The sequence below is a fragment of the Sander vitreus genome, chromosome 1 (assembly GCF_031162955.1).
Source record: "Sander vitreus isolate 19-12246 chromosome 1, sanVit1, whole genome shotgun sequence".
Classification (NCBI taxonomy): domain Eukaryota; kingdom Metazoa; phylum Chordata; class Actinopteri; order Perciformes; family Percidae; genus Sander; species Sander vitreus.
The window spans coordinates 22,861,476-22,889,156 of NC_135855.1; the positions used below are offsets into that span (position 1 = coordinate 22,861,476).

The 27,681-nt window shown below is 39.8% G+C and overlaps 1 protein-coding gene across 5 annotated transcripts in view; it reads left to right on the forward strand.

Moving 5' to 3' along the window:
* The first annotated feature begins 127 nt into the window (after window positions 1-127).
* nfat5b (nuclear factor of activated T cells 5b) overlaps window positions 128-27,681 on the forward strand; it is a 54,627-nt gene continuing 27,073 nt past the window's right edge. For 2 of the 5 annotated variants that reach the window (XM_078248565.1, XM_078248583.1), the window contains exon 1: window positions 128-425. In XM_078248565.1, coding sequence (XP_078104691.1) covers window positions 353-425 — 73 coding nt within the window. In that variant the 5' untranslated portion in view covers window positions 128-352. Of the gene's footprint in view, window positions 426-719; window positions 780-27,681 lie in introns of all 5 variants that reach the window. The other 3 variants (XM_078248592.1, XM_078248574.1, XM_078248600.1) reach the window with 3 other exon arrangements.

Genomic DNA, 27,681 nt, shown 5'->3' on the forward strand with positions numbered 1-27,681 from the left:
AAAGAAAATAAACAGCTGATGATTGTTAAGAGAACTCACATAATTATCTCGTTACTCATAAATAAATGACGTGGTTTTTACGTATTGCGTCATCAGTGTGGGCGTTGCTCCCGGTGTGAGCAGCTCGGGTAGTCTGCTCACAACAACATGCGTCGCAGGCGGACCGAGGGGGACTCACCAGCTAAGTGACAGCGGAGACGGTTAACCAGCTATAACGACAAGGTCAACTTAGTCACTACAGTTGTCTCAACACAATATTGAAGGTTTTTGTGACAGTCCGAGAGAAAAGAATCTCGTTGAGTGACGTTATCTCACTTGAGGGTGTCTGGTTTCCTCAGTCTGAGGGATTGCGATGCCCTCTGACTTTATCTCCCTTTTCAGCGGGGACCTCGACCTGAATTCTCCCAGATCCTTGTACTCAAAAGGTAACAACAGCTCTTGTATTCACTTCTGTGTTGTCGCTATGTTTAAGTGTCTACTCTAGTTGTAGTTTGCGAATGTGTGTGTAACTTATCCACCTAACGTTACCTGATGGTAACTGTTCATGTGGCGTTCAACCCCCTCAGTGTCATTCATCTATAAACTGCCTCCTGCCACATGCCTGCTAATAAAAGTAAGGTTTTGAATCTCTGTAACGTTACAAAGATGCCCATGGCGTCCTTCAGCTTTACTAAAAAAAAAAAAAATAGCTTTACTCTTGGTTTTGTTTCTTGTGGCAGGGTGAAGCAGTGTTCTTACTACCATTTCAACTGAAGCCCTCAGCAGCTGCATGCACACCGGTCAGACCAGTTTACTTTTCCACTGCCAGCTAAAAAGCAGTGCTGTCTATTTACTGTGTGTTGTTTGAATCAAAACAGTCTACAAGTTTATGGTTTGAATAGGCCACTAGTGCCACTGCCCCCCTGAGGCACCACACATGCACTACACTGCACCTAGTGGGCCCATCAACATAAACAGTTTTATCATCAGTAAACTAAACTAAACTCATGAGAGCAGGTGTATAATTGGTGTTTTGTAGCACGCTTATTCACAGAAAAGGTTATTGATGTAAAATAGTTTTGAATAATTTCCACTCAGACACTGAAAATGCTCATTTGCTCATTCCAGCAGTGGAACAATAGGTGCTTTCCGACCGGATAGTACTTGTACTTTTTAGAGGAAAAGTACACTTCTAAGCAGTTCTAAGAACTACTCTCCCCCAAAATCTTTTTTTCCGTTTGCATTCCCACTGTCCAAGTGGCCACAGGGACTGGTAAGAGGGGTAAGGGAGTGACGCAAGCACAGCAATGGTCTTTATAGCATCGTCACTAGACCTTAGCGCCACATACAACAACAACAAATGATGCTAATACTTGTTACAGCGTGCGTGTGTGCGTGCGTGCATGTGTGAGACGGCCGGGGAGCCGCAGGACACGCTTGTGGAGTTTAACTCCGAAAAGACAGTTAACCACAGGTTCCTGTTAATCTTATGATGGACATGTGTTGTGATATTTAAACAAACGAACCGTCAACGGCGAAATAAAAGCCTCTTATTTACGAGAGCGGTCTGAGAGACCTCCAGCTTACCGCGAGGTGTCTGAGCATGACAGTGACGAGCTAGAAGCCGGGGCAGGCGCTTGCTGGCTGTCGCCTCACTTGATGGAGCTTCTGAACTCCGAAAACTTTGAAGCAAATTGTCAATTCGGCATCAATTTTCGCAAGACTGCCTATATTCGAAATCTAAACAGTTAATTTCTCGCCTAAAACGTTGTCAGAAGTGAATTTAATGATGAATAAGATGGTGAAAATTGTTAAAAATGTCCCGTTGTTGCTCTGCCTGCAAGTTCCGAGTTGGCAGTAGGCGTGACTTATAAGTTCGACCAATCAAGTACACCTAGGAAAAGGGAAAAGACCCTGCTCTGAAGTAGGAGCTAAAAAAGTACACTACAGCGGCCAGAGGAACTAAAAAATCCCCACATTTTTCCTGTCGGAACACGACAAAATTTTTTTTTCTAGGAACGTTTAGTTCTAAGAACTGCAAAAATCCCTCCGGTTGGAAAGCCCCTAATGTCTCCAAAAGGGTTTATGTACTAAGCAGGCTATATTACAGTTAAGAAATTAACTTCAGGGGACAGTTCACCCCAAAATACATATTTTTCCTCTTACTTGTAGTGCTATTTATAAATCTATATTGGTAGTAGGTTACTCAAGATAATGCAAATACCTTGTTGTAAGCACTTTCATATAGGAACTATTTTCTTCCACCCACCAACCGTATTACCGTGCAGAAAAAAAGCGTACTCATGGATGAGATGTGCTGCTGCAATTTCATGTTATTCATTGGCTGATATATGTGCCGATACGATATATCTTCAATAAACTAATGTCTTATTGAGGCTCTACTTTACAATGAGGTCAGGACTTCTGAGGTGTTTTGTGTAACAACTGTACCGCCAGCTGTTTTGTAATTTAGGAAACTAGTACAGTGCCCGTTTGGAGCTTGTGCCTGTTCAGAAAGGGCCGATTGCTTAGTTCCCAGTATTTTCCCCCCAACTTTATCTAACTATAAACGCGGTTCAATCAGTCGTGTAACAATAGGAATTGTTTGTGGTACCTGCTGCAGTACGGACCGTTTTAGAGGTTGTACCTAGAGGTATCAGAGTAGCCATGTGTGTGAGCCCACTTGTATGTTCGCCAGAAGAATGTTAAATAAACTATCGCCCTTTGGGTGACTTAACTGATATTCCGGAGTCTTCGTGAGTGTTAAAGACCAGAATATTACATGGTGGCAGCGGTAGTGAACTTTGGCCGTGTTGTGAGAAAGTAACGTTAAAGGTCCAATATGTAATATATTTACTGTAATAAATCCAAAAATGACCCCAATGCGTCATCAGCTATTAAGGAAACATGCTAAGTTGAAACACTATCTTTTCTGACAACAATGTTAATGTCAGTATTTTCTCCTTTTGAAATTTCCGCTCCGTGACGGAATTTCTGTTTGTGTTTTGGCACGTGGGTTGTTATCAACTGGCCAGTTTGACAGCCAGGCCGGGTTGCCAGATATACATATACCTGTAAAAGTGTAAACCCAGTGCGCTACAGCTGTAACGTTAGTACAGCCATGAAAGCAGCAAACAAACGAACAGGATCAATGGAGATAGATTCTACCCGACCTAAAAAAAAAAAAAAAAAAACGGTTGCGTGACCAGAGATGTAAAAAACCCCGGGTAAATATTGGAGATGTTGCTTTTATGCTTTTATGACTGTCAATATAGCCAGCATCTAACGTTAGTTACTCCGCTGTGCTGTGGAGTAATGTCTGGCTATGTGAGACAAGCATCTAGCAACATTGTTGTGGATACTGTGGTCTCAGCCTGGCAACCAGGGTGGGAAATTAACTTTTTTGCCCAATTTTACCAGCCACTTATATTTTTTACCAGTCACTTTTTCCGGAATTCAAATTTATAAAAGAGAGTGCACTAGCATATTTTGAATTGCTTCAATACATAAATTTGTATTATTATTGATACATATTTTATTAATTTAGGCAAATAAAAAGTGATGTGGAAAAAAAACCCTGCGAGACCATGGTAAAATTGTGTTTGGTTATATTCTACAGTAATTGTAGGCCTACATGTTTAATGAACAAAAAAAATATTGACTCATCTCTCAGTAACATAGCATTAAACAGTCCCTCCAGGATTTCGCAGCCTTTTTTTGAGATTGTTGCAGCCCAAAATGCCTGATTTTGCAGGAGCTTTTGTAAAAAGTTGCCATAAAAGTTGCGATGTCTTTTGTATTTTTGTTGCAGTGAAGTTGCGAGGGACAGTGAAAGTTGCTTTTTTGTATAGTTCTTTAAAAATAAAAAGGAAACTTGTTTTGGCTAGAATAAAACTACACTGGGCTGAGTTTTCCTAGTAACGTTACCAAAAAGGCTCAGGATGCTGCAAATGTTGGTATAATATGAAAATGGCTGGTGGATTTAAGACAAAAAATAATTTATTGAATGAATCAAATTTTAACATTTCTGTCAGTGGCTTGTTGATCTTTACATTGATTTATTTCCTTGCCTGGGACACACATTCATACGGTTTAATAAAGGACTTTAACTTATTTATCGTTGCACTTACAATAACGAGTGTAGGTGTCCTCAATTTAGGTCATCCTGTACGTCTCATCTCCGTTTTTTCGTGTGTGTGTGTGTGTGTGTGTGTGGTCAGTCATGGGGGGAACTGAGCAGCAGAGAGCCGACAGGATTGAAACAGCAGCAGCTTTCGGCGACTGAAAAATCGTTACAGCGTACATTGATGTTAAAATGTATACAGGTTGGCAGGACGGTCTGAAATGTTTTGCACAGTCTTTCGCTGTACGTTTTGTCAATGCGCCACTTGTTCGAAAAGTACTTTCTCTTTTTCTTTACTTCGCCCTCAACAGTTTGTACATTCAAAGCTACTGCTGACTCCGCGGCGGGCCTCTTAACACCGGGGATATGTCGCCACATTTTTTTAACTGATAATTTTCCTTTCGTCTGTACCTCAGCTCAGCTACATGGTGTCACGGACTAGCGCTTAAAACTACTTGACAAAAGTCTGGAGTTGACGGAAATATGCGTGGTTAAAGCCCCGGCTGTGAACAATTTCATTTCTTATAAGTTCTTCACAATTCCGTTATTTTGGTATTTGAATGTTTTTATTATGAAGCAGCAAAATCCGGAAATGTTGGGGATTCATTAGCAGTAACGTAACATGACTCCAGAGGCATAGAGATAGTAAAGTCTTTCTCTATCACTCTGCGTGACTCCTATAAGCATTGTGCGTTGTTTCTTAGCAACAGCATTCTTTGACAAAAGCTGTCCAATCCGTTACAAGGAATGTTTTACATTCCACCCGCCACTGTGGCTGGTATACAACCAGACAAACCGCCACTTTGAAAAAGTACCCGCCATTGGCTGGTGGCGGGTGTTAATTTCCCACCCTGCCGGCAACCTCTGTGAACTTCGAGTCTGGGGAGAAGGGGGCGGGGGAGATGACTCTCTCCAGTATTTTGAATTTGTACTGCAGTAACTATTTTAAACACTAACTGTCAGTATTACATATTGCACCTTTAAGTTAGCAGACTCAGCTAACCCCGGCTCGGCTGCGGCTCATCTACGGATTCGAAAACGGCGTACAACACGGCCGGAGAAATGAACGCAACCGCCGGCAACAAAACAATGTGCTGGAGAGCCCAAGAGCCGTGGTGTTCATCTTACACGTGTCTGTGTACGATTGTATTTGCATGTAGGGTAGACAGCAATCAGTTTTTGGCGGACGACCCCTTTTGGCATATGACACCGTTACCTGGTGAATCACACTCAGTGAGCCTTCTAGTTCTAGGGATGCAGCAACTCCCTGCCCCCGCTGCTATACTGCACATGTGTGGGTGCTGTACTGCACATGTGTGGGTGCTGTACTGCACATGTGTGGGGACACATGCGGATATCCCGATGTATACAGTAGATAGATAGCTCCAGTGCGTTGCCACATCGCAACACAACATCTTCCAACAATGCACTGCTTGTGGAAAAAAACGTAGCCCCTGGTGTTTTTTTGCTCTTTAAATTACTTAATTACTATTACAAGTACTCAGATAATTAAGAAGAGTGAACACACAAGGTCTCAGATACACAATTTCCTTTTTAAAGTGTCCATATTATGAAAAAAACACTTTTTCTGGGATTTGGGGTGTTCTTTTGTGTCTCTGGTGCTTCCACACGCATACAAACTTTGAAAAAAATCCATCCATGCTGTTTTGAGTGAGATACGATTTCTGAATGTGTCCTGCCTTCAGTGAGCTGTTCAAAATCGGCACGGCTTGTGACGTCACAAGCCGAAACGAGCTGGCTAACCGCAACCGTTAGCTCGTAGCCAGTCTAATGCTAACGCTAGCATGCTACCTCGTTCTCAATAGCAAAGCACTGCTACAACACACACAAGTTCACCATAATCTACAAAAGAACTACTTACATGTGCGCCCTCATTTAGAAGTCTCCCAGCTAATCCTGCCTTGTAACTGACCGAAGTTGGAGAAACAGCCTTTCTTTTACTGTCTATGGAGCTAGCTAGCTGACATGATCTACATCTGAGCTACTGCGCATGTGTGAGTGCAATCAAAGATAGTACAGAAGAAGAAAAGAGGTCTCACTCTGTAGCTAAAACAGAGACCAGGCGAAAAGAGGATCTGCAGCAGTGAGAGAGAGCTGTGCAGTACAACAAAAATATGGTGTTTTTTGAAAATTAAACCATGTAAACCTATTCTGGTACAACCTTAAAATACAATTATGAACCTGAAAATGAGCAAAATATAGGTGCTTTAAGGGTCTGTCCTCTCAAACTCTTCTATTAACTCACAGTATTAGAAACGATTATTAAAATTTTCCCTCACTGACTAAAACAATTAAAAAGTAGTGAGCCCCAATCCTACAATATTATTTAAAACAACTGAGATTCATTGGCAAAAAAATATAAATAACATAAAATAAAGCTATTTAAGATCAGCTTTAGTATTTAACATTATTATTTATTGATGCATTCAGTTTTACTTGTGACTCATCAGAAAGCCTGTTATACTGTTGACTTTATTCATCTCTTGTGCACCATATAGGTCAGCTGAAATTCCTTTGAGAGCTAGACCAATAGTTAACTTTTTCTTTAGCCTACCTTGTTTGCTTACTAATCACGCTATTGTGTATTTGTTTCAGCACAGTTCACTTGACTTTATGTGAGAGGTGAAGTTAGTTTTGCATCTTGCCGACAAGGCCAACTCTCCCTCTGTTTGTCTGTGGGATTGCCCTTTTCGGTTAAAAGAATATCCCTTTCATCCATTTACCTCCTCAAATCCTCAGTATTGACAAGTCATATCCTACACCTGGATAAAAGGAATTATTCTCTATTATGGACATAATATAGAGTAGATTGTAGCAGCTTTTTGTACTATTTTTTTGTTTTTGTTTTTCAGAAAGCTTTAGTGGACAGCTAAAACACGATGAGGAATACATATTTTTAGCATGTGAGTAGTTCAGGGAATACCAAGGAAAAACTAACAATGGCACTCAGAATAGGAATGCTAGTCATACTATTTTTTTGTGGTTGGTAAAGGACAGCGCGTTAATGGACGTCATAAAATGGCTTTCCACCAGCTTCACATCAAAGGTGAAGAATGTAATGGCTTTCCCATAAGTTCTATCAAGCCCGGTTAACAATTGTAAGACCACAGATCTCAACATTGTTTTTTTTTCATCCATATTGACAGCCACCTAAGCCTGGTTAATCATTAACCCTCTGGCTGCTCTGTGTGTAAACCTGGGCTTAAATAGCACTCTATTAATATTGACTCTGCTGTGTAAAGCAAACTTAGCGTCATGCGCTTAAAAATACTTGATTGCCTTAAAAGCTTGTTGATATCTGATGATGAAAGAAAAAATACCATAGAGGGAAAACATCTGAAAAATAAGGAAAAGTGTATTCAGAGTTCATAAATGTGCTTTTGCATTTGTTAGTGTCTGTTCTGTCATAAACAACAACGGATGGACTCTAAAATCAAATCTGTATTTAAAACAGAAAATATGAAGATATATTTTCTCTTACTGCTTTGAACGTTTAACTCATTACTCAGTAGTGTTGTAAAGTTGAGATCAATGAAAGTAGTGTAGTCAGAGCATTTCTTTTACTTCTTTCTTTTAGTCTTTGCGTGTTCATCAACCCCGACCTATTCTGTAAACTTAAAAGTTGAGTTGGTATAGCTTTGCTCAATTATTTGGCAGGTGTCACAAAGGAAGCAACCACATGATCTGGCTTGATATTGACGTTAATTTGCATAATGCAACAGCCAACTGAGGATGAGATACCAATATAAGTCCCATAAAAGTGGGTCAAATCGATACTATCTGTCCGATAATCTACTACTGTGTGAATCTAGATACTGGTAATAGTACGCACTTCTTAAAGGGTCCTTGATATTCACCTTGGGCCTTTGGTTCTGGCCCTCAGGCTCCAAGTTCGTCTTCAGGACCCTCTGTCTAAAATGCCTTGTTGTAGTGTGGTACTCTATATTGTTCAAACTGGTGCTAAGGTGCTAAGCCCAGGCCAAGAAACAGACGCATGTGTATTATGGCCCAATAACCTTTCTGTTAACTTTTTTAGGATCTCAGGAGCTTTACCTGCATTTTGACTGAAGTAATACTTCCAGTGTTGGGTAGTGAATCCTCAAACTTCCTGCTACTGTAGTATTTTTCATCATCAAGTATGCTTGTCAAAACAATATAACAGTGTCTATCGTACATATTTTTCTGCGTTACAGCCATATTTACGTCATTTGGACGACGCTTTACGTTCTGTTCCTTTCACGTTATGTTTATATTGCACTAAAGTTCTTAATAAAATAAAATATTCAGTATTTTCATTTGTCAAGTATTTAATTCTCACAGGAGTATGCAAAATAGACTTTACCATGTGGTTATTTCATATAGCCTAGACTATTTATTTTAGAAAACATGCTATCATGATATATCGTAATCAAGATAAGAAATGACTTACATCGAGATGAAAAGCTTGGCCATATCACCCAGCCCTATCAAATATTGAGGTGGAGTATTCAGTACAGTATGGTAATGTTATCGACATTTTAACAAAGCTATATACAGCTGACTTTTGACTAATCTAAAGAAGAGCTAGATAATTGTTTGATTGTGGATACGTACAAACTCAAGTAGTAAAACAACAAAAAAGTTCAGAAGATTCTTTCTACTTTACAAACAGGCAGCTAGCCTTTTTTTTGCTTTTCTGGTCTTCCTTACTACCCCTGCACGTCTCCTTTCAATATCTACTTAAATGTCACACAGTCATGCAACAGTAAATTAGTTGACTCCTGCAATAAGTTGTTAATGAACTAGTGACAGCATATCTGTTAAAATAAGAGGAATATTGTAATTTACTTAAACTTATGAGTCAAATGTAAATCCTGAATCATACTGGATATACATGTCTTGTATATTCAGTGTTAGGGGTAAGTGCTGATAGATTCATTGTGTGTGTGTGTGTGTGTGTGTGTGTGTGTGTGTGTGTGTGTGTGTCTTTACAAAAACAAATGTAGTAATGCAAATGACTCCCACCTCCTTAACTTCTTTTAAATCGCTTTGATTAATCATACACTAACCACACAGTAAAAAGACTAATCAGCCCAAGGTCAAAATATCACCTCCTCTGGTAATTACCGCACACTTGTGACTTTGTTTTGGCCACAGCAAATCAATATATGTTTCACGGTTAAGTGAAGCAGCTAAACCCAAAGGCAGGAGACTGCAGAAAACAGGAACTTGAAGACAACTCCTTATCACAGGTTTAGTTTAGCTGCGGTCCCGCATAAACTGTGTCACGACGGTGGTTAACAACTAGTTCAATCAACCCAGGGTTTCCCAATCCAGCAACGCGTTCACATAAAAGAGGCGGTGTTTGCACAGCATGACCAATCACAAACATCTACTAGAGCCGCATATTTTACATAAGAAGAGCAAACTATAATTCTACATAAATATGAAGAACACAGACACAATTTTAGAGGCAAAACGCAATATAGTCACTGCTTCCTAAAAAAGGAAGGAAAGCCAGCAAAAAAAGCCAACGCTGTAAATTATTTTGGCAAATAATTATCAATATCACTTTCCCATCAGTCAGGACCAAGATCTGACCATAATTACACTTGTGCTTTCCATAAACTGTCATTGCTTTATCCTATTATTTCAGTTGCAACCCTGGCAGTGGTAAGCGATCGTGAGAACAAAAATGTAAAAACATAATTCAAACCGATTGAATTGCGCATTGGCAACATACGGTTCATCCATGAGTCCGCTGAAAATCTATGTATTTCATAAAAATGCCCATCAGGGAATGTTAACGGGGTTGTCGGTCTCTAAATGTTTTAACTTTTCTGAGCGCACCTCTCTCTCTCTCCGCGCACCGAGCTCCCCCGGAACTTCAAAGAACGGTGACGCCGTTATCCGAGTATTGATTGGTCAGTAGGCGGTGCTTTAACACCGGTTGATCTCTAATCTCCAACATAACCTGCTCCCGAGCAGGTTAGGTGTTCAGCGTAAGTTACCATGGCGATTTAACCCGGTAACAAGTGATCCACCGTCGTGATACACAAAACCCTGGGTTGAACCTGAAGTTACCTCGTTAACGCCAAATCTTGCTTCGTAGTACAGGCCTCTGGTCTCAACATAACAAAACAAAGGATCAAACAAAGACTGAACTAAAAACCATGACTTAGGGGCCATCCACACGGAGATGCTTGATGCAAACGCACATGTTTTGCATCGTTTGGGCCCGTCGTCCACACGGATCCAGTAAACGCACTGCCTGAAAACGCGCTTTTTCGAAACCGGTTTCCAGGGTGAACAAATTCGAAAACGGCTCTCTTTTGGCTTCTTATGGATGGCGAATACGAATACGTCCGTTACGATGATGTCATCGCCACACCCCTCAACCTCTAGTGCACGGCCACTCACAACTTCACTCACTGCGGTGAAGCTAAGCGAGCATATCCCATCTTAATGGTCAAACCAGCTTACTTCATCTAGCTAAATAGTTTGTCTCTGCTCCCTAACACTTCCCTCTGCTCTGCCGGTCCTGGATTCTACACAAGATATATTGTTATATCTTTATGTAGCTAACGTTAAACATCGCTAATGTAGCTGACCGCTACAGCAGCGACGTAACGTTAACGTTAGCTGCTATGGTTAGCTGTTTATAAAGTGAAAGCTAGCTAGCTAATCTGTCTGCTTATCAACTCCATGAACGGATTATAGTAACTTTTACCACAGCTTATTGTAGAAAAGCTACAAAACCCCAAGACCATGACAAAATGATGCTGTTGAAGCTGTAGCACCTGTATACTGAAGTGTCATTTTGATGTGTTTTTTTCTTCTCATTAGTGTTGCAGTCTTAAAGCAACATCAAAGCACTTTTCCTCTTCGGTCCTACAGATTGGAAGCGGAATTGTCCATTGCCGTTCTCATTCGAACTACAGATCCGCTACCCGATCTGGCAAACTTGCATAGTGCAGTTTTAGCCGATAGAGGGCCGCAAAGCGAATGCAGAAGTGCCGTTCACCCTGTTACGAGTTGATGAACCACTTAAACAATTTTGGAAACATTATTTTATGGTACAAAAGTTGCATTTCAAGGGAGGTTTCTGCTACAATTTGTTAATTGTATGACATACCTAGATTAGATCCTTAGCCTCCCATTTGTTGTTCTACTATTTTTTACAGTTTATAAATATTATGCTTTGCACACAAGCTCATGTCAGCAATTTTGTGATCTGTGTGAAAAGGTAAAATATCAGAAAATACATTTACTCATTTTAGTATTAAATTTCAAAATTGCTGTCACTTGATATCCTTGATTTACTTCAGTGATACTCCTACTAATATTTTGGTGGTATTAATACTATATATTGTATCAACATATGTGAATATTTTATGCTTTACCAGAAGAGACTTAACATCTTTGGACTGTGTGTGTGTGTGTGTGTGTGTGTGTGTGTGTGTGTGTGTGTGTGTGTTCTCATGAACCGTTCATCCAATGTACTTCACACTTGGTTTCCTGGGGACCTAAAAGAATTTAGAATTTTGAGCAGTTTGGACAGCATTGGATATTGGATAATAACAAACTGTGAATTAAACTGAACGACCGCACAATAAAGGTTGAGGAAAAAAGGTTGAGAAAAAAAGTGCGGCCATAACGCTGGCTCTTCCGTGTCTACCCTTCACAATAAAGGTCCAGCTTAAATTCACTGAACATTTCGCTAAGAGGAAACTTAATAAAAAGGCATTTTTGCTGACATAGGCTATCAATCAAAAGCCAGACACTATATCGTATTAAGCTGCTGTGAGCTGTAAATTCGCCACTTCTAAGCACACAGCAGCAGAAGATAACTTAATCTTGGAGCTGGGCAAAGAGAGCAGCCTTCCTCCTCAGACTCACCCTGGGTCCGGTTGTTGAAGTGTGCTGCTAACTACCAAAATCCATACTTCAACGTAAACCATCAAACCACTAAGCCTGTTTGCAAATTAACACCTCTTCTGATGTGTTAAATTCGTTAATGATATATGACGAGACGAGTACAGCACCGTCGTCATTGAACGCTGACTGTGGCGATATCAACATGCAAAATCGTTGATGGAAAAAGACAACATTAAAATGTAGTTAAACAAAAACTCTTTATTTTGATTGCCTTCCACCTTTCGTAGGCTATACAGTGGGGTTGCATATTAAGTGCTTTGGGTCTTTCTGTAAGTAATTTTGGGGTACAATGCATGGATGTAGTAAGAGAACTGGATACAGCGTTTGGCGGGACGCCCCGTACATTCCAATGAGAGTGCTCAAAAGCACATAAAGCAAACATGGAGCTCGGATCTTCCGCGTTGACTGGCCCATGACGTCACAATGGACATGTGCACTAGCAACAGTTTGTTTGTGTTGTCGTAGCAACATGCTCGTTCATGAGCTTCTCTCTCGTGTCTCTTACAAGTGGCGAACTCATGAACTCGCTGTTTCATTGTATAAAATATTCACTAACGTTAAACATTGTGTTTTCGTTGTTCCCGATTGTTTACATGCTTAGTTAAATAAACGATGGATGTATTTAGACAACCAAGGAGATGTAATTATTATGTCGTGCTACTAGCTAGCTAGCTACTAGCTAGTGCTAACTCCTACGGTTAGCCTGCAGTTTCAGACAGAGCTTCTCTTAATAACATCCATGGCTTCATCTCTCATTCACGTTACAGGCTTTACAGCATACATACCATGGATGTATTAATACAACACATGGTGAATTACAACCATTAGCGTTAGCATTATCCATTATCACAGCTACAGGAGAACAGTCATATGAGCATGCGCAGTGCAGTCTGCTCACGTCCATTATGCGCGTTCATCATGCCTAGTTTAATAACTCTGGATTCGGCTACTAGTAAATGTTAAAAAGTGACGTTTTAAACAAGGACCTTTTAAGTGTTCGGGGTTGTAAGTTGATGTTATTGTTTGTTTGTTATTGTATTATGTTAAAAAAATGATTTGCTGAAATATAGAAGTTTCTTTGCCATGCAAAGTCTACGTGAAAAGTCTTTATGGGCCATGGGGTGCAGTACCACCCTTATCCACTAAGCCCATGGTGGCGTTAAGACATGGTGCTCTTCCTGGGGGCTTGGTACAATGATTCTGGAGAAAGCTACAAGCAGCAATACCACAGGCCAAGCAATCGGCCCGTTCCAAACAGGCACATTTTGAAGGGGCACTTTACTAGTATAACGTGCCATATGAAAGTTTTGTACAGTATGTACTATATAGCACACTTTGATAGATTTCTGATCTGCAATGAAGTTATCAGCAAACCCATAAAACCTGTAAAATACTAAAAGTATGTTGCCTAGTTTTTCTGCTCTGCCAGACACATTCTTTTCATGAGAAGTGCAGCAGACACTTTTGTCTCCTTGGCCTATTTTAGGTTAGAAGCAGGATAATTGTGCTCATGAAATGGAAGCAGATCTTTGCTTACCCTGAAACAGCCAGCCACAAACGCATCAGCTGTTAAAAGGTTTCACTTAGAAAAACCTCAAAGTGGAACAAGATGCTGTTTATCTTCCAGGCAGTACAGTTTCTGTTTTGTTTCTGTGTGTCAACCTGGATGGAAGTGTTTCTGTGATTGAACTGTACTGTAGTTCAGCATGTAATTTATGTAATTAATCTGTAGAAAATGATGATGATGATGTCTTCTCAGGCCAAAATAGAATTGAAAAGATGCATTTTTCAGATTTAGCTGGTTTAGTTGACACAGTGTCTTCCTCGCTGAAAGGAGAAGTGCAGCAGGCCATGATGCCTGATGCTTTTGCTTCCAATCACCGTGTGGAGGATTTCTCACACTCTTCTGTGAAAAACCCAAAGCACTCGTGAGATCTAACATTAACTCGGCTGGCAGTAGTCTTTCGATTGGCAGATGAGAAGCAGCCGTTATGGAGCTCATAAATAGGCTGTACACACCACGGTACACACTGCCAGGGTATGGCCTGGCTCAAAAGAAAGGAAAGGTCGCACCTAAAGTGTTACCTATTGAACTGTCATTTATTATAATTCTTTGTAGAAAAATTTTAATTTTTCTACAATAAATCATAAGCACATTTGCCTACGTGCATATAGGAAGCAGTGGCAATGACAAATAATGTTATATCTGTAGAAACCAGAACATCAGCTTCATGTAATTCAATATACCAGCCTCACAGTAAGCCCTCCCTTTGTGAAGCTTATCATATTCAGTTTTTGTTGAGACTGTGCCAAGGAGCTGTTGATTCAACTCGTTTTGTAGGCTGAATGTTGTGGTTGGGTATTATTTGATTGTAATGTTTTATAATAAGCTTTAAATTGAAACTAGTTGACCTGTAACACCTGTTTTATCTTCATTAGCTCATGTATCATCCTACTATGTTGCAATTATAGAACCGCAAACATAACCTCCTTGGCCGAGGTAATTCGTTTTTGACGCTTAAATAAAAAGTGTGAACTGTGAAGTGCATGCAAAAACATGTAGGATTGCAACAATAGATTGTCTTTATTATCAAGTAATCTACTAATGTCAATTTTCTAGAATCCCAGGTGACATTATTAAATGTCACAGAGATTGTACTCGCAAGAAGAACAAGAGCATTAGTCGATTCAGAAAGTGCCCCAAAGCAACATATGTTTACATTCAAGTGACAAAGCCCTCTAGCCGCTGTATCAATTATGACAGGCGCAAAAAAGAAAGTCAGGTGACATCTCAAGTCTACTGTATATAGGCCTAATCACTGTGACGTCGTACCAACACAACAGTCACTCCTGGGTAGATAACTGGCAGTGGATTTGAATTGCAGAGATACAGCAAACATGTTTATTTGTTGTCATTTTCAGCCGTAACTGTAACGGTTAAAGATGTATAGTTAAACACGGAGGTCCGACCGATTGACGTTTCTGCCGTGCTTATTTTATGTACTGTGTTGCTTTGCTCATGTCTTTGACACTCAGATAGGCAGTAGTGCCCGCACTTACGACAGCGCTGTGGAGATAGGTCTGGCAATATGAGAAGGCACAGGCAAAAGATTTTGTTCTGCCGATAGGGTACGTCAGATCAGAAAACCCCTTGTATTAGTCCAGATGGGTAGTACACATATTAAATAATACCGTTACTGAGGTGATAAAAGCACCACATTTTACATGAAGTTTCTTTAGGACCTACTGAATGATTTCAGCCTAGGAGCCCAGCTGAAATATTTAAATTTAGTGTCAAATCACTTAAAAAACAAAATTCATGAAAAACGTTGTTTTAGTAAAACATTCAGGTTAATGGCCTTTTAAGACCACTGAATGAGCTTCCTTTTGTTAATTTGTGTTCAGGCCAGTAGATCTTCCAAATTATAAGTGTAAAAGAGAGTGCCAAGACACCTTATACCTCAAAAAAGTATATATATATATATATATATATATATATATATATATATATATATATATATATATATATATATATATAGTAATATAGGCGGAATTATTAAAAAAGGCAGCAAAAATGCTTAAATGTTAAGAGATCTTGGTTTTCTCTTTTTATTTTTCAGTTCAACTAGGTCATTCATATAGCTATCTACTGAGTTCATAGTTTGGTCATTAGTTTTATGTTAGGCTGCATCACATCACATTAAATCCTATTTGTGTGTGACAGTACATAGTAGGAATGTCACGAGAACCGATACTACCGATACCTTCCGGTTCTAAAATTACAAAACACAGATGATGCCCATTTTTTTGAAGCACCGTAGGCACCGTTAGCGATGGTGCCAGTGTTAGCAGCATCTGTGCTCACGGTCATCTCTTTCCGATTTAGCTACAGCCCCCCTCTCTTGGCTTTAAATAACTCACCGTTGTCGGCTACGGCCGCTGAACAAGCTACATGTTGTAAACAGCCGTGGCTCGCTTGCCTGCTCCTCCGGTAACGTTAGCCGTTAGGAGGGTTAGTATGGCGGCGTTAGCCACGGTTAGCCAGGACCAGTCAGGATCATTTTACTGGCAGTGTCTCAATTGTTTTTGCGAGTAACCAACTCGGGTACTCTAGCTATATAATTCAATGTGAGTACACGAATGTTGAAATGACATAAAATGTCCGTCCCTTGTAGCCGTGATAAATAAGCCTGAAGCTAATGCTTAGCTACCTGTTCAGGAGGAAATTAGCCAACTCGGCGTCCTTTTGGACTCTAAGCTGCCAATATTTACCCGGGGTTTGTAACGTCTCTGGTCATGCAACTGTTAGAAACACTGTTGTTTTTGCACAGTACCTTTTGAAAAGATGCCTGGAAGTCTGGAATGGGTCATGGGGACACTAGTTGTTGCACTATGACCATTCATTGCACTTTATTATGTTATTCTATGCTCTATTGCACGTTTTGTATGTCTTGTTATGACATTTTGATATTTTTCAAATATTTTAATAAAGATGTTCATGTTTCAAATGAAAGTACATGGAATCTTAGAAAATCTTTTTTTTATCGTGGTATCGAAATCGGCATCGAGAATCGTGTTATTTTACTGGTATTGGCACCGACTACTACTGAATTTTTGGTATCATGACACCCCTAGTACATAGCTAGATGTACTTTCAGTTATTTTGGTTTCCTATTGTAGACGTGTTGCAGGTCAGAATGTCTTGATTCGTTCATTCTTTTATGCTTACATAAAATTAGTTTCTGAGACTTCAACATGGAGCTGAACTGGGCTCTATGTATTATTTGCCAGAAAGACACCTCTGAACCCCTGAGATATCCCTTGCAGACACCTGGGCCAAGTGGTGATAAATCTGATGCCTATAGATCATTTCTTGCTAATGTCGAGCAATTCAGAGCGATTGACAATCTTCCAACTAAACTCTATTTTGGAAATGATGAAACTGCTAGCAATTTTGCTTCACATTCTGCTTCTTGGCACAAATCTTGCCACCTAAAGTTTAACAATTCAAAGCTTATGAAAGCAACAAAGAACGTGCGGAATACTGTTGAATCTGGAGGGGGAAAGCCAATGAAACGGCAACGACTGGATGTTCGTAAGTGCTGTGAGGGCGGCATAGATCAAGGTGAACTATCAACATTTGATACTGACAGGAATATCTGAACCATGATCACTGAACTTAAGGACACAAGGCTTATGACAAGGATAATTGGAGCAGATTTAATGGCAATTGAGGCAAAATACCATTTACCATGCCTTGTAAAGGTGAGAAATCGCTACCGTGGACTCGCTAGTAAGAGCGACCAATGTCCAGAAAAAATGAATGAGTCTCGCGTTTTCATTGAACTTCAGGACTATGTTGAAAAATGTGTTGATTCTGGAGTCCTTCTCTTTATGCTATCTGAGCTCCACTCTTTGTATGTAAATCGACTTTAGGAACTGGGTGTCAGAAAGTAAGTCAACAAAACCAGATTGAAAATTCATTTGCTTCAACGCTTCCAGATGCACAAGAACAATTTGATGGAAGGAATACAGTTCTTGTTTTTGAGGATCGCATGAGAAATATGGGGAGCTATGAGGAAGAGAGATTTTGATTGATGAAGACGCTCTCATCCTGGCAAAAGCTGTGATGATTATTAGAAATGACATATTCAACCATACAGGCTTCAAATTCACTGGCTCCTTCCAGAAAGATGTCAAGAAACTCACTGCCTTCAAGTCTCTTATCTCGATGATGATGAATGGCTGCAACTTGAAAGATCAAGAGAAATGTGATTCTCAGGCTTGCCTCACAATGGGACAAGGCATTCTTTATGACACAAAGAAAAGGGCAACACCCACTGCTAGGATGACCAGACACAGCCTTGAACGTGAACCACCGCTCCCTATTTACATAGGCCTTAATGTACATGTACAAACCAGAGGCAAGCAACTGGTCCAGCAATTAAACCAAATGGGTATTAGCATTTCAAGACTGGCTTGCTAAAGCCACATGTGAACGCTTTGAAGTTGATGGTGTTGTGGTTCCAGCTTGTCTCCGGAAAGGACTCTTCATAGTTGGTGCCCTTGATAACCTTGACTATGACCCAAGTTCAACCACTTCTGTAGGCTCCTTTCATGGTACTGGAATCAGCATGTTTCAGTTAAGGATGACTGTGGTGTACAGAGACCACCCATTATGATACCTCCTTTTGAAAATAAAAATAAAGCTCAGTGGTTCATATACAGCATGCCCTGGAGCAAAGAGCAAAAACTGTCTATGTGCGTACTGTGGACACTGATGTCATTGTGATTCTTGCAGGTTTATTCCATGATTTACTTGTGATTCAACCTTTGACTGACATCTGGGTGGGTTTTGGCATGGGCAAAAAGTACAGATTTTACCATATCAATAGCATATGTAAAAGTCTTGGTAAGGACAAGTCTCAAGCACTGTTGATGTTCCATGCCTATTCAGGGTGTGATACAACATCTGCTTTCACTGGGAAGGGTAAGAAGTCAGTTTGGCGGGCCTGGCAAGCCTATGATGAAGCCACTGAAGTATTTGCTTCCCTTGCCATAAATCCATTCCAAAAATTCGATGCTGCTTCATTGCAGTTCCAAAAGCTTGAGAGACTGACTGTCATCTTGTATGACAAGTCCAGTCCTTCAAGCACCATTGTCCAGAAGAGGAAATAACTCTTCTGCCATGGGAGTAGGACAATGGAGAAACTGCCACCCACCCAAGATACTCTGCTGCAGCACATCAGACGGGCAGTTTATCAGACTGGAATCTGGGCGACCAGCACACTCTCACAGCAAGGTATTCCTTCTCCAAGGGACTATGGATGGACCGAGGAATCAGGGTCTTGGGAACCAGTTTGGATGATACTGCAGGAACTTGGAAAATCGCTGTGTTTTTAAGCATATTTCATTGATAATGATATACTTCTAATATGACATGTTACAAAGTTTTTTTTCCGAGGGCTCCTAGGCCAAAATTACACTATAGACCCTAAGGAAACACCATGCAAAATTTGGTGCTTTTATCACCTCAGTAACGGTATTTTCACTACGCCACCGGACTATATGTGTTGTGATTAGTTTTGGGGACTGCAACAGTCCAAAAACCTAAGCATAATACAATTTACTATAATCCAAGACAAAGAAAAGCAAAACATTCAAACATATTAGAACTGGAGCCATCAAATGTTTGTTTACTTAAACCATTAATCAATTATCAAAATAGTACCCGATTAATGTTCTGTCAATCAACTAATCAATAAGCCAGCTGATAGTGTTCTAATGGAATTAATTTCTACTCTTTTTTTTTTTTTTTTAACCACAGCTGCTGACCGGGTCTAATTTTTTATTTTTTTAATGAATTTTATGCACGTTGAGAAAGTTTTCCACATGTCAATTTCAGGTCCAACATTTTGGACCTGTAAAGATATCCGCATTGCAGGTTCAATGTCAGTTCATTTTTGTCACTAAGAGAAATGAAAAATGCATTTAGGCTTTTCTTCCCTGCCATGGATGTTTTGAGACACAGCCACTGTCACTTTATGGTTTCAAAGACCTGTTCCATATTTACGAACAGTATTGGTTTTCTGTAGGGAATGAGATTGTCTTTTTGTTGACTTTTATAACCTGTCACATCAGAAGGTCTCCTCATAGAGGCTCATACAGGGAGGTATTTCATGAACTTCAAGAATGCTGAATACTGTAATACATTAAGTAGTCAAACAATCCATTCTACAGCCTCACGGTTGTGGTATGTCAATATCCTGTGTTTTCATTTGTTTTGTGAGTCATCTGCTGCTTCCTTGGCAGACTGGCAGGGCTGGGACAGACTTGCCAATTTCCCCCTGCATCCTGTCATTGTTGGTATTCTTTCTCGCTGTCTTTATTAAAGTGACACTAAAGGGTTTGGATACTGAGGGAGATGCCTGGTAGGGCCGAGGCCAGGAGGAAGGATGACAGATAATTGTAGCAATTCTCTCAGTTAAAGTAGAAACTATATCCTTTCTTTGTTAACTTGTCAGGTGATAACCATTCTGGTACTGTATTGTTTAGAAAAAGGAAGGTGTCATTGAAAGGGGCGCTAGCCAACTGTCTCATGCATGCACACCCAAAACTTTAAAGGTCATTATTTGTATTTTGGGGTTCTACTAGAATATGTTTACATTAGGGCTGTCAATCAATTAAAAAAATTAATCTAATTAATTACATACTCTCTGATTAATTAATTGAAATTAATCGCATACATAATTAACGGTGCCTGAACCGATACTTTTTAAGAAAGTTAAAAAGAAAAAAGAAAAAAAAAAGGGTAATAAACAACAGTTGGTGACATTAAAGAATGGCTTGTTTATTGCTAAGGCCATATGGTCAAAATTAAATGTTTAATAATAATGTATAACAATAACTTATTTCACTAGTAAATTGCTGTTGAATGACAAAAACAACCACCAGATGGTAAAGGACATTTACAATAACTTCAAATGCACCACGAGGCTGTAGTTTACCAGTTTCATTGAACGCACCGTCTGTGTTGTTTCTCCGACGGCAGCTGCAGGTTGTTACATACCGGTGTTGAATCCTCTACAGTAAAACACAGTCAAACTTTACACCGTTTAGCTGTCAGCATTTTAACCGTGTTTAATCCAGCTACTAGCTAGCGGTAGGCTAACGTTAGCTGCTGTCGAGTATAGTGTTAACTAGCGTCATGTGCAGCGGTGTTTGTGTTGCCTGTATCGTCTTCAGAGCATCAGAGAGAAGCACAGACATATCAGTGGCACCAGATTTCGGTAGCCAGGGTTGGCAGGAAGTAAATGTTCCAATTAATGATCCAGGCAGCACATTCTCATCTCCCTCCTTCATTTTACAGTCGAATGGTGGCTAGAACGGCTCCGGGTCAAACGTCAATATGGAATGGATTAATCTGCGTTATTTTATTTTTTTTGCCTTTTATGCCTTTTTTTTTAAAGAGTAAGATCCTTTTTGTTTAACATGAAACCTCCCCAAAATCGATAAACCAACCAGACTCCATTTAAATGAACAGTCATTTTGTAATAAGTGACCCTTTAAGCCCTCCTTCCGAAAAAGCCCATTCTGCTTTGATTGGTCAGCTTTTTCAGGTCTTCCGCATCTGCGTTCTCGGAGTCTCTGTAATGTCATTGCAGCTGGGGAATGACTGTAACTGCACTGTAGCAGCACTTTCTACCTATATATAGTAATGTTGTGACATCTCAACTGTATGCAAGTCCTGACGGCTCGTTTAAAGGCACAGTTTCTGACACTTTAACAGTATTTATAGCACCTCGACCTACTTTATAATCAAAAAAGACATAGAAACCTAACTATTTACAATATGGGAACTTTTATCTGGACAACTTTTTCTACAAACCAAAGCATAAATTATTAAAATAATTTGAAAGATAGCAAAAAACAATTATGCTCCTCCTGTATGGGATTTTTTTTATTAATACTGAACCTAAAAAGTACAGAAAGTGTGAGAAAGGTTTGAGGATGCCTCTAACAGTTAGCCACTTGTCCTCCTGTTGGTAATAAATTGATTGACACTCATTGAAAAGTTAAAAGAACTCAACCCTGAACTAGGGCACTATTGCACACTGAAAACTGAATAAAAGGTACAATCTAATTGATTTTGGTGTATAAACATGCAATGGCTGCTAGAGGTCTGCTTAGCTCCCACCTACATTATGGTCCTTTTAACCTTGTAAAGTTGTCCTGCCCACACACAGTGGAATCTGTTGCCTCAGGACAAGTCAAGGCAAGTCAAGGTGAACTGGGTCTCTCTTTAATAGCTTTAAATACATTTATGTAGATTATTGTCATCACTTATGTCCCTTTTTCCCATTTGGCTGCCAATTTAACTTAATTCTTTGCCCTCATTGAAGTCAGTTTTTTGTTACTGCTTCATAAAAATAATAATTATTAATAATATAATAATATATTATCATTTGAATTGTTAATCAAATCATTATTGTATTAATCATTGCATTAGTAGTAACAGCATTATATTGTGTCAGTAATATTTGGTCTGTCTCCCTCTTGCCGCTCTTTCATGCATGAGTTTGTCAAAGATGTTTTTTTGATTGAGGCATCATCATTAAAGACTCTCAGCAAGCCAAAACCTGCTCAAATAGTGGCCGGGTTAGCTCAGGTGGTAGAGCAGGCGCACATATATAGAGGTTTACTCCTCGACGCAGCGGCCGCGGGTTCGACTCCGACCTGCGGCCCTTTGCTGCATGTCATTCCCCTTCACTCTCCCCTTTCATGTCTTCATCTGTCCTGTGGAATTAAAGGCCTAAAAATGATCTTAAAAAAAAAAAAAGAAACTGCTCAAATAGACAAAAAATAAAACTGCACACATTATAGGTTAGCTGCTCTTAAAACGACTTTTTGATTGCTGCAGTGGTGTTTTGAGCAATAAAAAGTCCTTTCAACAGAAGCTGTATGGTTTACATTTTTACTTGATCATACAATAGACTAACATATGGAATTCAATAAGGGTAATTCTTCATATTTTGAGCTGTGATGTTCAGCTGTAGAATTATTTTTGTGTGAAAAGTTTTGTTCACACAGATATAATTTGTAATGTGTAATTAAATTTGTGGAGGAATATTTTGAACAGCAAGGTTTTACAAAGCTCTGAGCAACGGACACACAAATTTCCTATCTGTGTGCGACCCCTGATCACCCAATCACAATCATAGCGTCACTAAGTGCCCGGCAGAGCCACGGTACCGCTGCAAAATAGCCTTGTGAAGAAACTTGTTTTGGTGGAAAAACTGTCTCAATTTAGTCTAGCTAGCTGTCTGGATTTACCCTGCAGAGATCTGAGGAGCAGTTAACCATAGTCCTCATAAATCGACCGGAGTTTAAAATTCCAACACAAAGAAAGTCGTAAGGTTATGGACATCTGGGCGAAAAGAGCATGATCCGGAGGCATTTACGGCAGCACCGGAGCAATCCCAGAAGTGGACCGTTGTGGATATAGACTACACTAACCCTTACACTGCTTTTAAAGTCCAACAGCATTACTATAATGGCCAAATGTATTGTAATATCTACAAATTTACACCATACATGTTTAGTTTACAAGCAAATTTGCCTTGTGTAATTAGATACATTATATTGTCATTAATAAATACATCTCTGTGAATGTTCACCAATTCACTCATGCACAAACTAACCTTTTATTGCTTATATTTAAGCTTTTAAATGGGTTGTCGTCTTCTTATTTATCGGAGCTTTTACATCCAACCACACACCTGAGGTCTTCCAATCAGATGCTCCTCGATGTTCCCAGATTTTGTGAAGACGGATGCTCTTTTCTCTTCCTCTGCATTGTATTAATTACAGCACTAAACAAGGAAGTAGGCAACTCTAGTATCGAGTTATGACCATTATAGGACAAACGGGGAACATTTCTCTTCGTTTAATATCATTAAAAGTAAAGTTAGGTTTTGACTCATTTTAAAAAGGACAGCGAAAGAGAGTGGTCTGCGCCAGACAGCGCCACAGTGAACTGCACGCTGCGGGCGCGTGTGTCTCGGCCAAGAGAGAGAGCGGCGGTACTCTCTAATGTTCTAACGCTGGGTTTTACAGGCAGCTTTTTTCTTCCGCTATCGCTCTGCAAAAGTAAACTCGGAGTCAACTTTGGAGAACAGGCAGGGGATTTTCTATGCTAATTTCAAGGCTGCTGCTCTGCAGATACACTTTTTACCTTGACGAGAAATCTCGTCACGTTTAATCTCACGAGATCTTCGTCACACCTCTTCTAGCTACTGCTAGCGTTAGCTGGTAACTTAAGGGAGTTTTCAGATTTTCTGTTCTGCCGTACATGCAGATGAATGGCGGCAGTACCCGCCTGTAAATCTCCTGTTGGATGACACGCTTCACAAGGGTTGAAAATCGGCAACTTTCCCTCTTTAGCGTTTAGCTTAGCGCAGCACCATAGCAACCATAAACAACACTGGCTTTAGCTGTTGCTGCTTCCTGCTGGAGGGAGCGCACCCATTGGTTGTTGACAATGTTCACATGATTTAACTTTACTACTAAGACTTAACTTACGATAATATCAAACACGTTTGATTTTGTCCTAATGTCAAGACGGGAAAAAGACTGACTCGGACTGAGTTTTATGACTTCCTTACACAAAATGATTGAGATGATGGGAGCGTGCCCAACTCTAGCAAGACTTACATGATTTAATTCCTTCCTAATTGGAAATTAGTCTGCAACAGTGGAATCGCTTGAAAGGTCGTTTGGTGTAAAGTCAGCATGAGTTGACTAGCCAATCAGCACAATGCCCACTGACCATCCAATCAGAAGAAAGTCAAAGAAGAAGAAAATGATGGCATTGGCAAAGCATGCATTGCACCCAAACTTTTGCACTTTGGTTAAAATTTGAATAATAAATGCAAGGTGGTGGTGCACGGACTGTGTGCACACCTTCTATTTGGTTCATGCATGTGCAGCTGCACAATGTACAAAAGGGCTGGGTGAAGGTTAATATAGATCAGGGGTGTGGTGATTATAAAATACTCTCTCAGCCAGTAACATCACTGGTCTCTGAAACATGTGATAAAGACAACTCAGCAAACAGAAAGCTTAAATGTCTGATAGTTCAGAGCGTCATAACAAAACAAAAACAGATGGAGTAAGATTTTCCATCATGCACTTACTATAATAACGATAAAAGTAAATAAATTGATTTTAGCAATAATTCTAATGTATCACACCTCTTACATGATCACATGGTTTGGTAATTAATGTTACATTACAGCGTTTGCACTGCAATGTGTTTCAAGGATAAAACATGAGATGATACTTTTTTACTGGAAAAAAAAGTCTCCTTCATAAAAAAGCAAAGCAGCTTGGTGTTGTTTTCAGGCGACTCAATGAAGCTACATTAAACACAGTACAGCCGGGCGTAACAGCTCTGGCGCGCACTTCTCTAGAGCAGTGTTTCTCAAATGGGGGTACACGTACCCCTAGGGGTACTTTGGAGGACTGCAGGGTGTACGTGACATTTTTTTGCTAAATGTTTTTCAGTTACAAGTTTGTCACCTTTTTTTGAAGGTTTTGACGCTGTTTTTGAAGTTTGTCACCTTTTTTTGAAGGTTTTGTCGTTAGTTTTGACATATTCTTGCCTTTCTTCCTTACTTTTTTCTACTGTCTTTTTTTTCTTCAAAGTTTTTGTCTCTTTTTTTCAAAGTTTGTCACTTTTTCCGAAGTTTGTCGCTTTTCGAAATTTTTTGTCACTTTTGTCGCCTTCCTTCTTTCTACTGTGTTTTTTTTTTTTTTTTAAGTTTTTATTACTTTTTTGAAGTTTGTCTCTTTTTTCAAAGTTTTTGTTACTATTTTCGACCCATTCTTGCCTTACTTCCTTCTTTCTACTGTCTTTTTCCAAGTTGTTTCACCTTTCCCATTAGCATTTAAATGTTTTCCAGGTACAAGGCTGTTGTTATGTAAATCTATCGCTGACATCGCAGTATTGTCCCTCTTTTATATAGACTTTTTTTTTTTTTTTTTCTACCAAAAATTATTTGCGCTGGTTAGGGGGTACATGTCTTAAAAAAACTGTTCAAAGGGGGTACATTATTGAAAAAAGCTTGAGAACCACTACTCTAGAGGGTGCCGATTGCAGCCAGACTCCAAACCAGACCGCTATATTGTAGCTATATTGCTAACCGCTAACATTAGCCACGCCAAGTGCAGGCTGCATTATGTGGGGAAACACCTGTTAAAGATTAACATTAATGTTGTTTGTTCAAACGGCACAACAACAACAAACGTTAGCCAACAGACTGAAGCTGCTAAGAAATTAGCAAAGACCACATCAACTTATAAATATGCAAATTAGGAACCCTGAGATGCACGCACAGCTGTCTGATATAGCTAGTTAATTATGATGTAAAGCTTGGCATGTTTCGTGCTAACCCATGTAATTAACCCACCTGATTGGACAGTTTGACTTATCTGATTGGATTGCCAGTGTGCAACGTGCTAATTAGCTCAGGAGTAAAAACAGGGTCAAAATTCGTGCTGGTAACTTCAGGGACACAGATAGGAAATTTGTGTCCAGCACTCAGACTTTGTTGTTCCTCAACAAATTTTAATTGCACAAAATAATTCTACAGCTACAAAACCTTTTAACGCATGTGCAAAGTATATCTGTGCCCAGAACTTTTTCACACATGCACAAAATAATTCTACATCTGAACATTTACAAGCTCAAAATATTAATGACCCTTATTTGATTTCATAGTATCAGGAATCTCACTGAAATCTACCTATGGGGACCAGTAAAGGCCAGAACAACCTAATTCAGTTTTGTGGTCATGGCATTTGCTGATTCTTGACCACCCTTTCCCCAGTCTGTTGTCGTTTTTACTGACTAATCAGTGGACATTCCAGATTTACTGTAGACTTTATGCCAAATCCTCTTAAGTAATTAATGTCTGAAGGCGTAGGCTCAGTCTAGTTCTGGAAGGACACATTGTAAGAAATCTGGAAAATGGCAAGTCTTAAAGAATTAAACTAGGGAAATGAGGACAGAAATACTGAAGGAGCAGGTTAAGGCTATGCAGAGCCGGCTGCTTGTTTTTAAAATGCTTTTTGTTTTTAAATGGCTTCTTTGTCTACAGAATGTGGTTTCTAGTCCTACATTCTTACACTTTACTGTTGTGAATTTCTGAGTAACTCGAGACGCAACAGACCTTTCCAGTCTACGATAAATGTTGACCCAGTGCCAGCTATTTTATATGTTTATTCCCACTTTCTTATCAATAGAGTCAATAGCTTCCATCAGAAAGGTTTCCAAAAAAAGACCTCTGCGATGCCACAAGCTATTTTTAGATCCTGCTCACTGTGATTGTAGATGCACTGCACATAGGTGGTGGACTGAAGTCTTTGAGTCTTTAAATGTGTAAACAATCAAAACATGACCACAATGTGTCATCAGATATTTAGGAAACATGCTAAGTTGAAATGCTATGTTTTCTAACAACAATGCTAAAGCAAGTATTTTCTCCTTTTGAAATTTAAACAGGTAAGCGTTGAGCTTCATTCATTTATATCACGGCTAACGTAGGGATAGACATCTTTTCAAAAGGTACTGTGCAAAAACAACAACAGTGTTTCTAACAGTTGCGTGACCAGATACGTTACAAACCCCGGGTAAATATTGGAGATGTATTTGAAAGATGGAGACAGCTTAGAGCCCAAAAGGACGCCGAGTTGGTTAATTTCCTCCTGAACAGGTAGCTAAGCATTAGCTTCAGGCTAATTTATCACGGCTACAAGGGACAGGCATTTTATGTCATTTCAACATTTGTGTACTCACTTCCGAGTTGTAGCCTGGGAAAACCCGGATGAACTTCCGGCAAATTTGAGATTTGCTTTGCAAGTCAGTCTGTCCAAGAGCCCATTCAAGCCTATTTCCAATTTTTCCAAATCGAGGCACCAATCACAACCGTTGAGACGGGCTTTACACCAATCACAACCATTGAGGCGGGCTTTACACGATGACGATAGCGCAGCGACGGCGAGCAGTTTCTTGTTTACATTCAACATGACGGCCACCGAAGCGCAGCAACCCGTTGATGCCGCTGTTACTGCTACGTCAC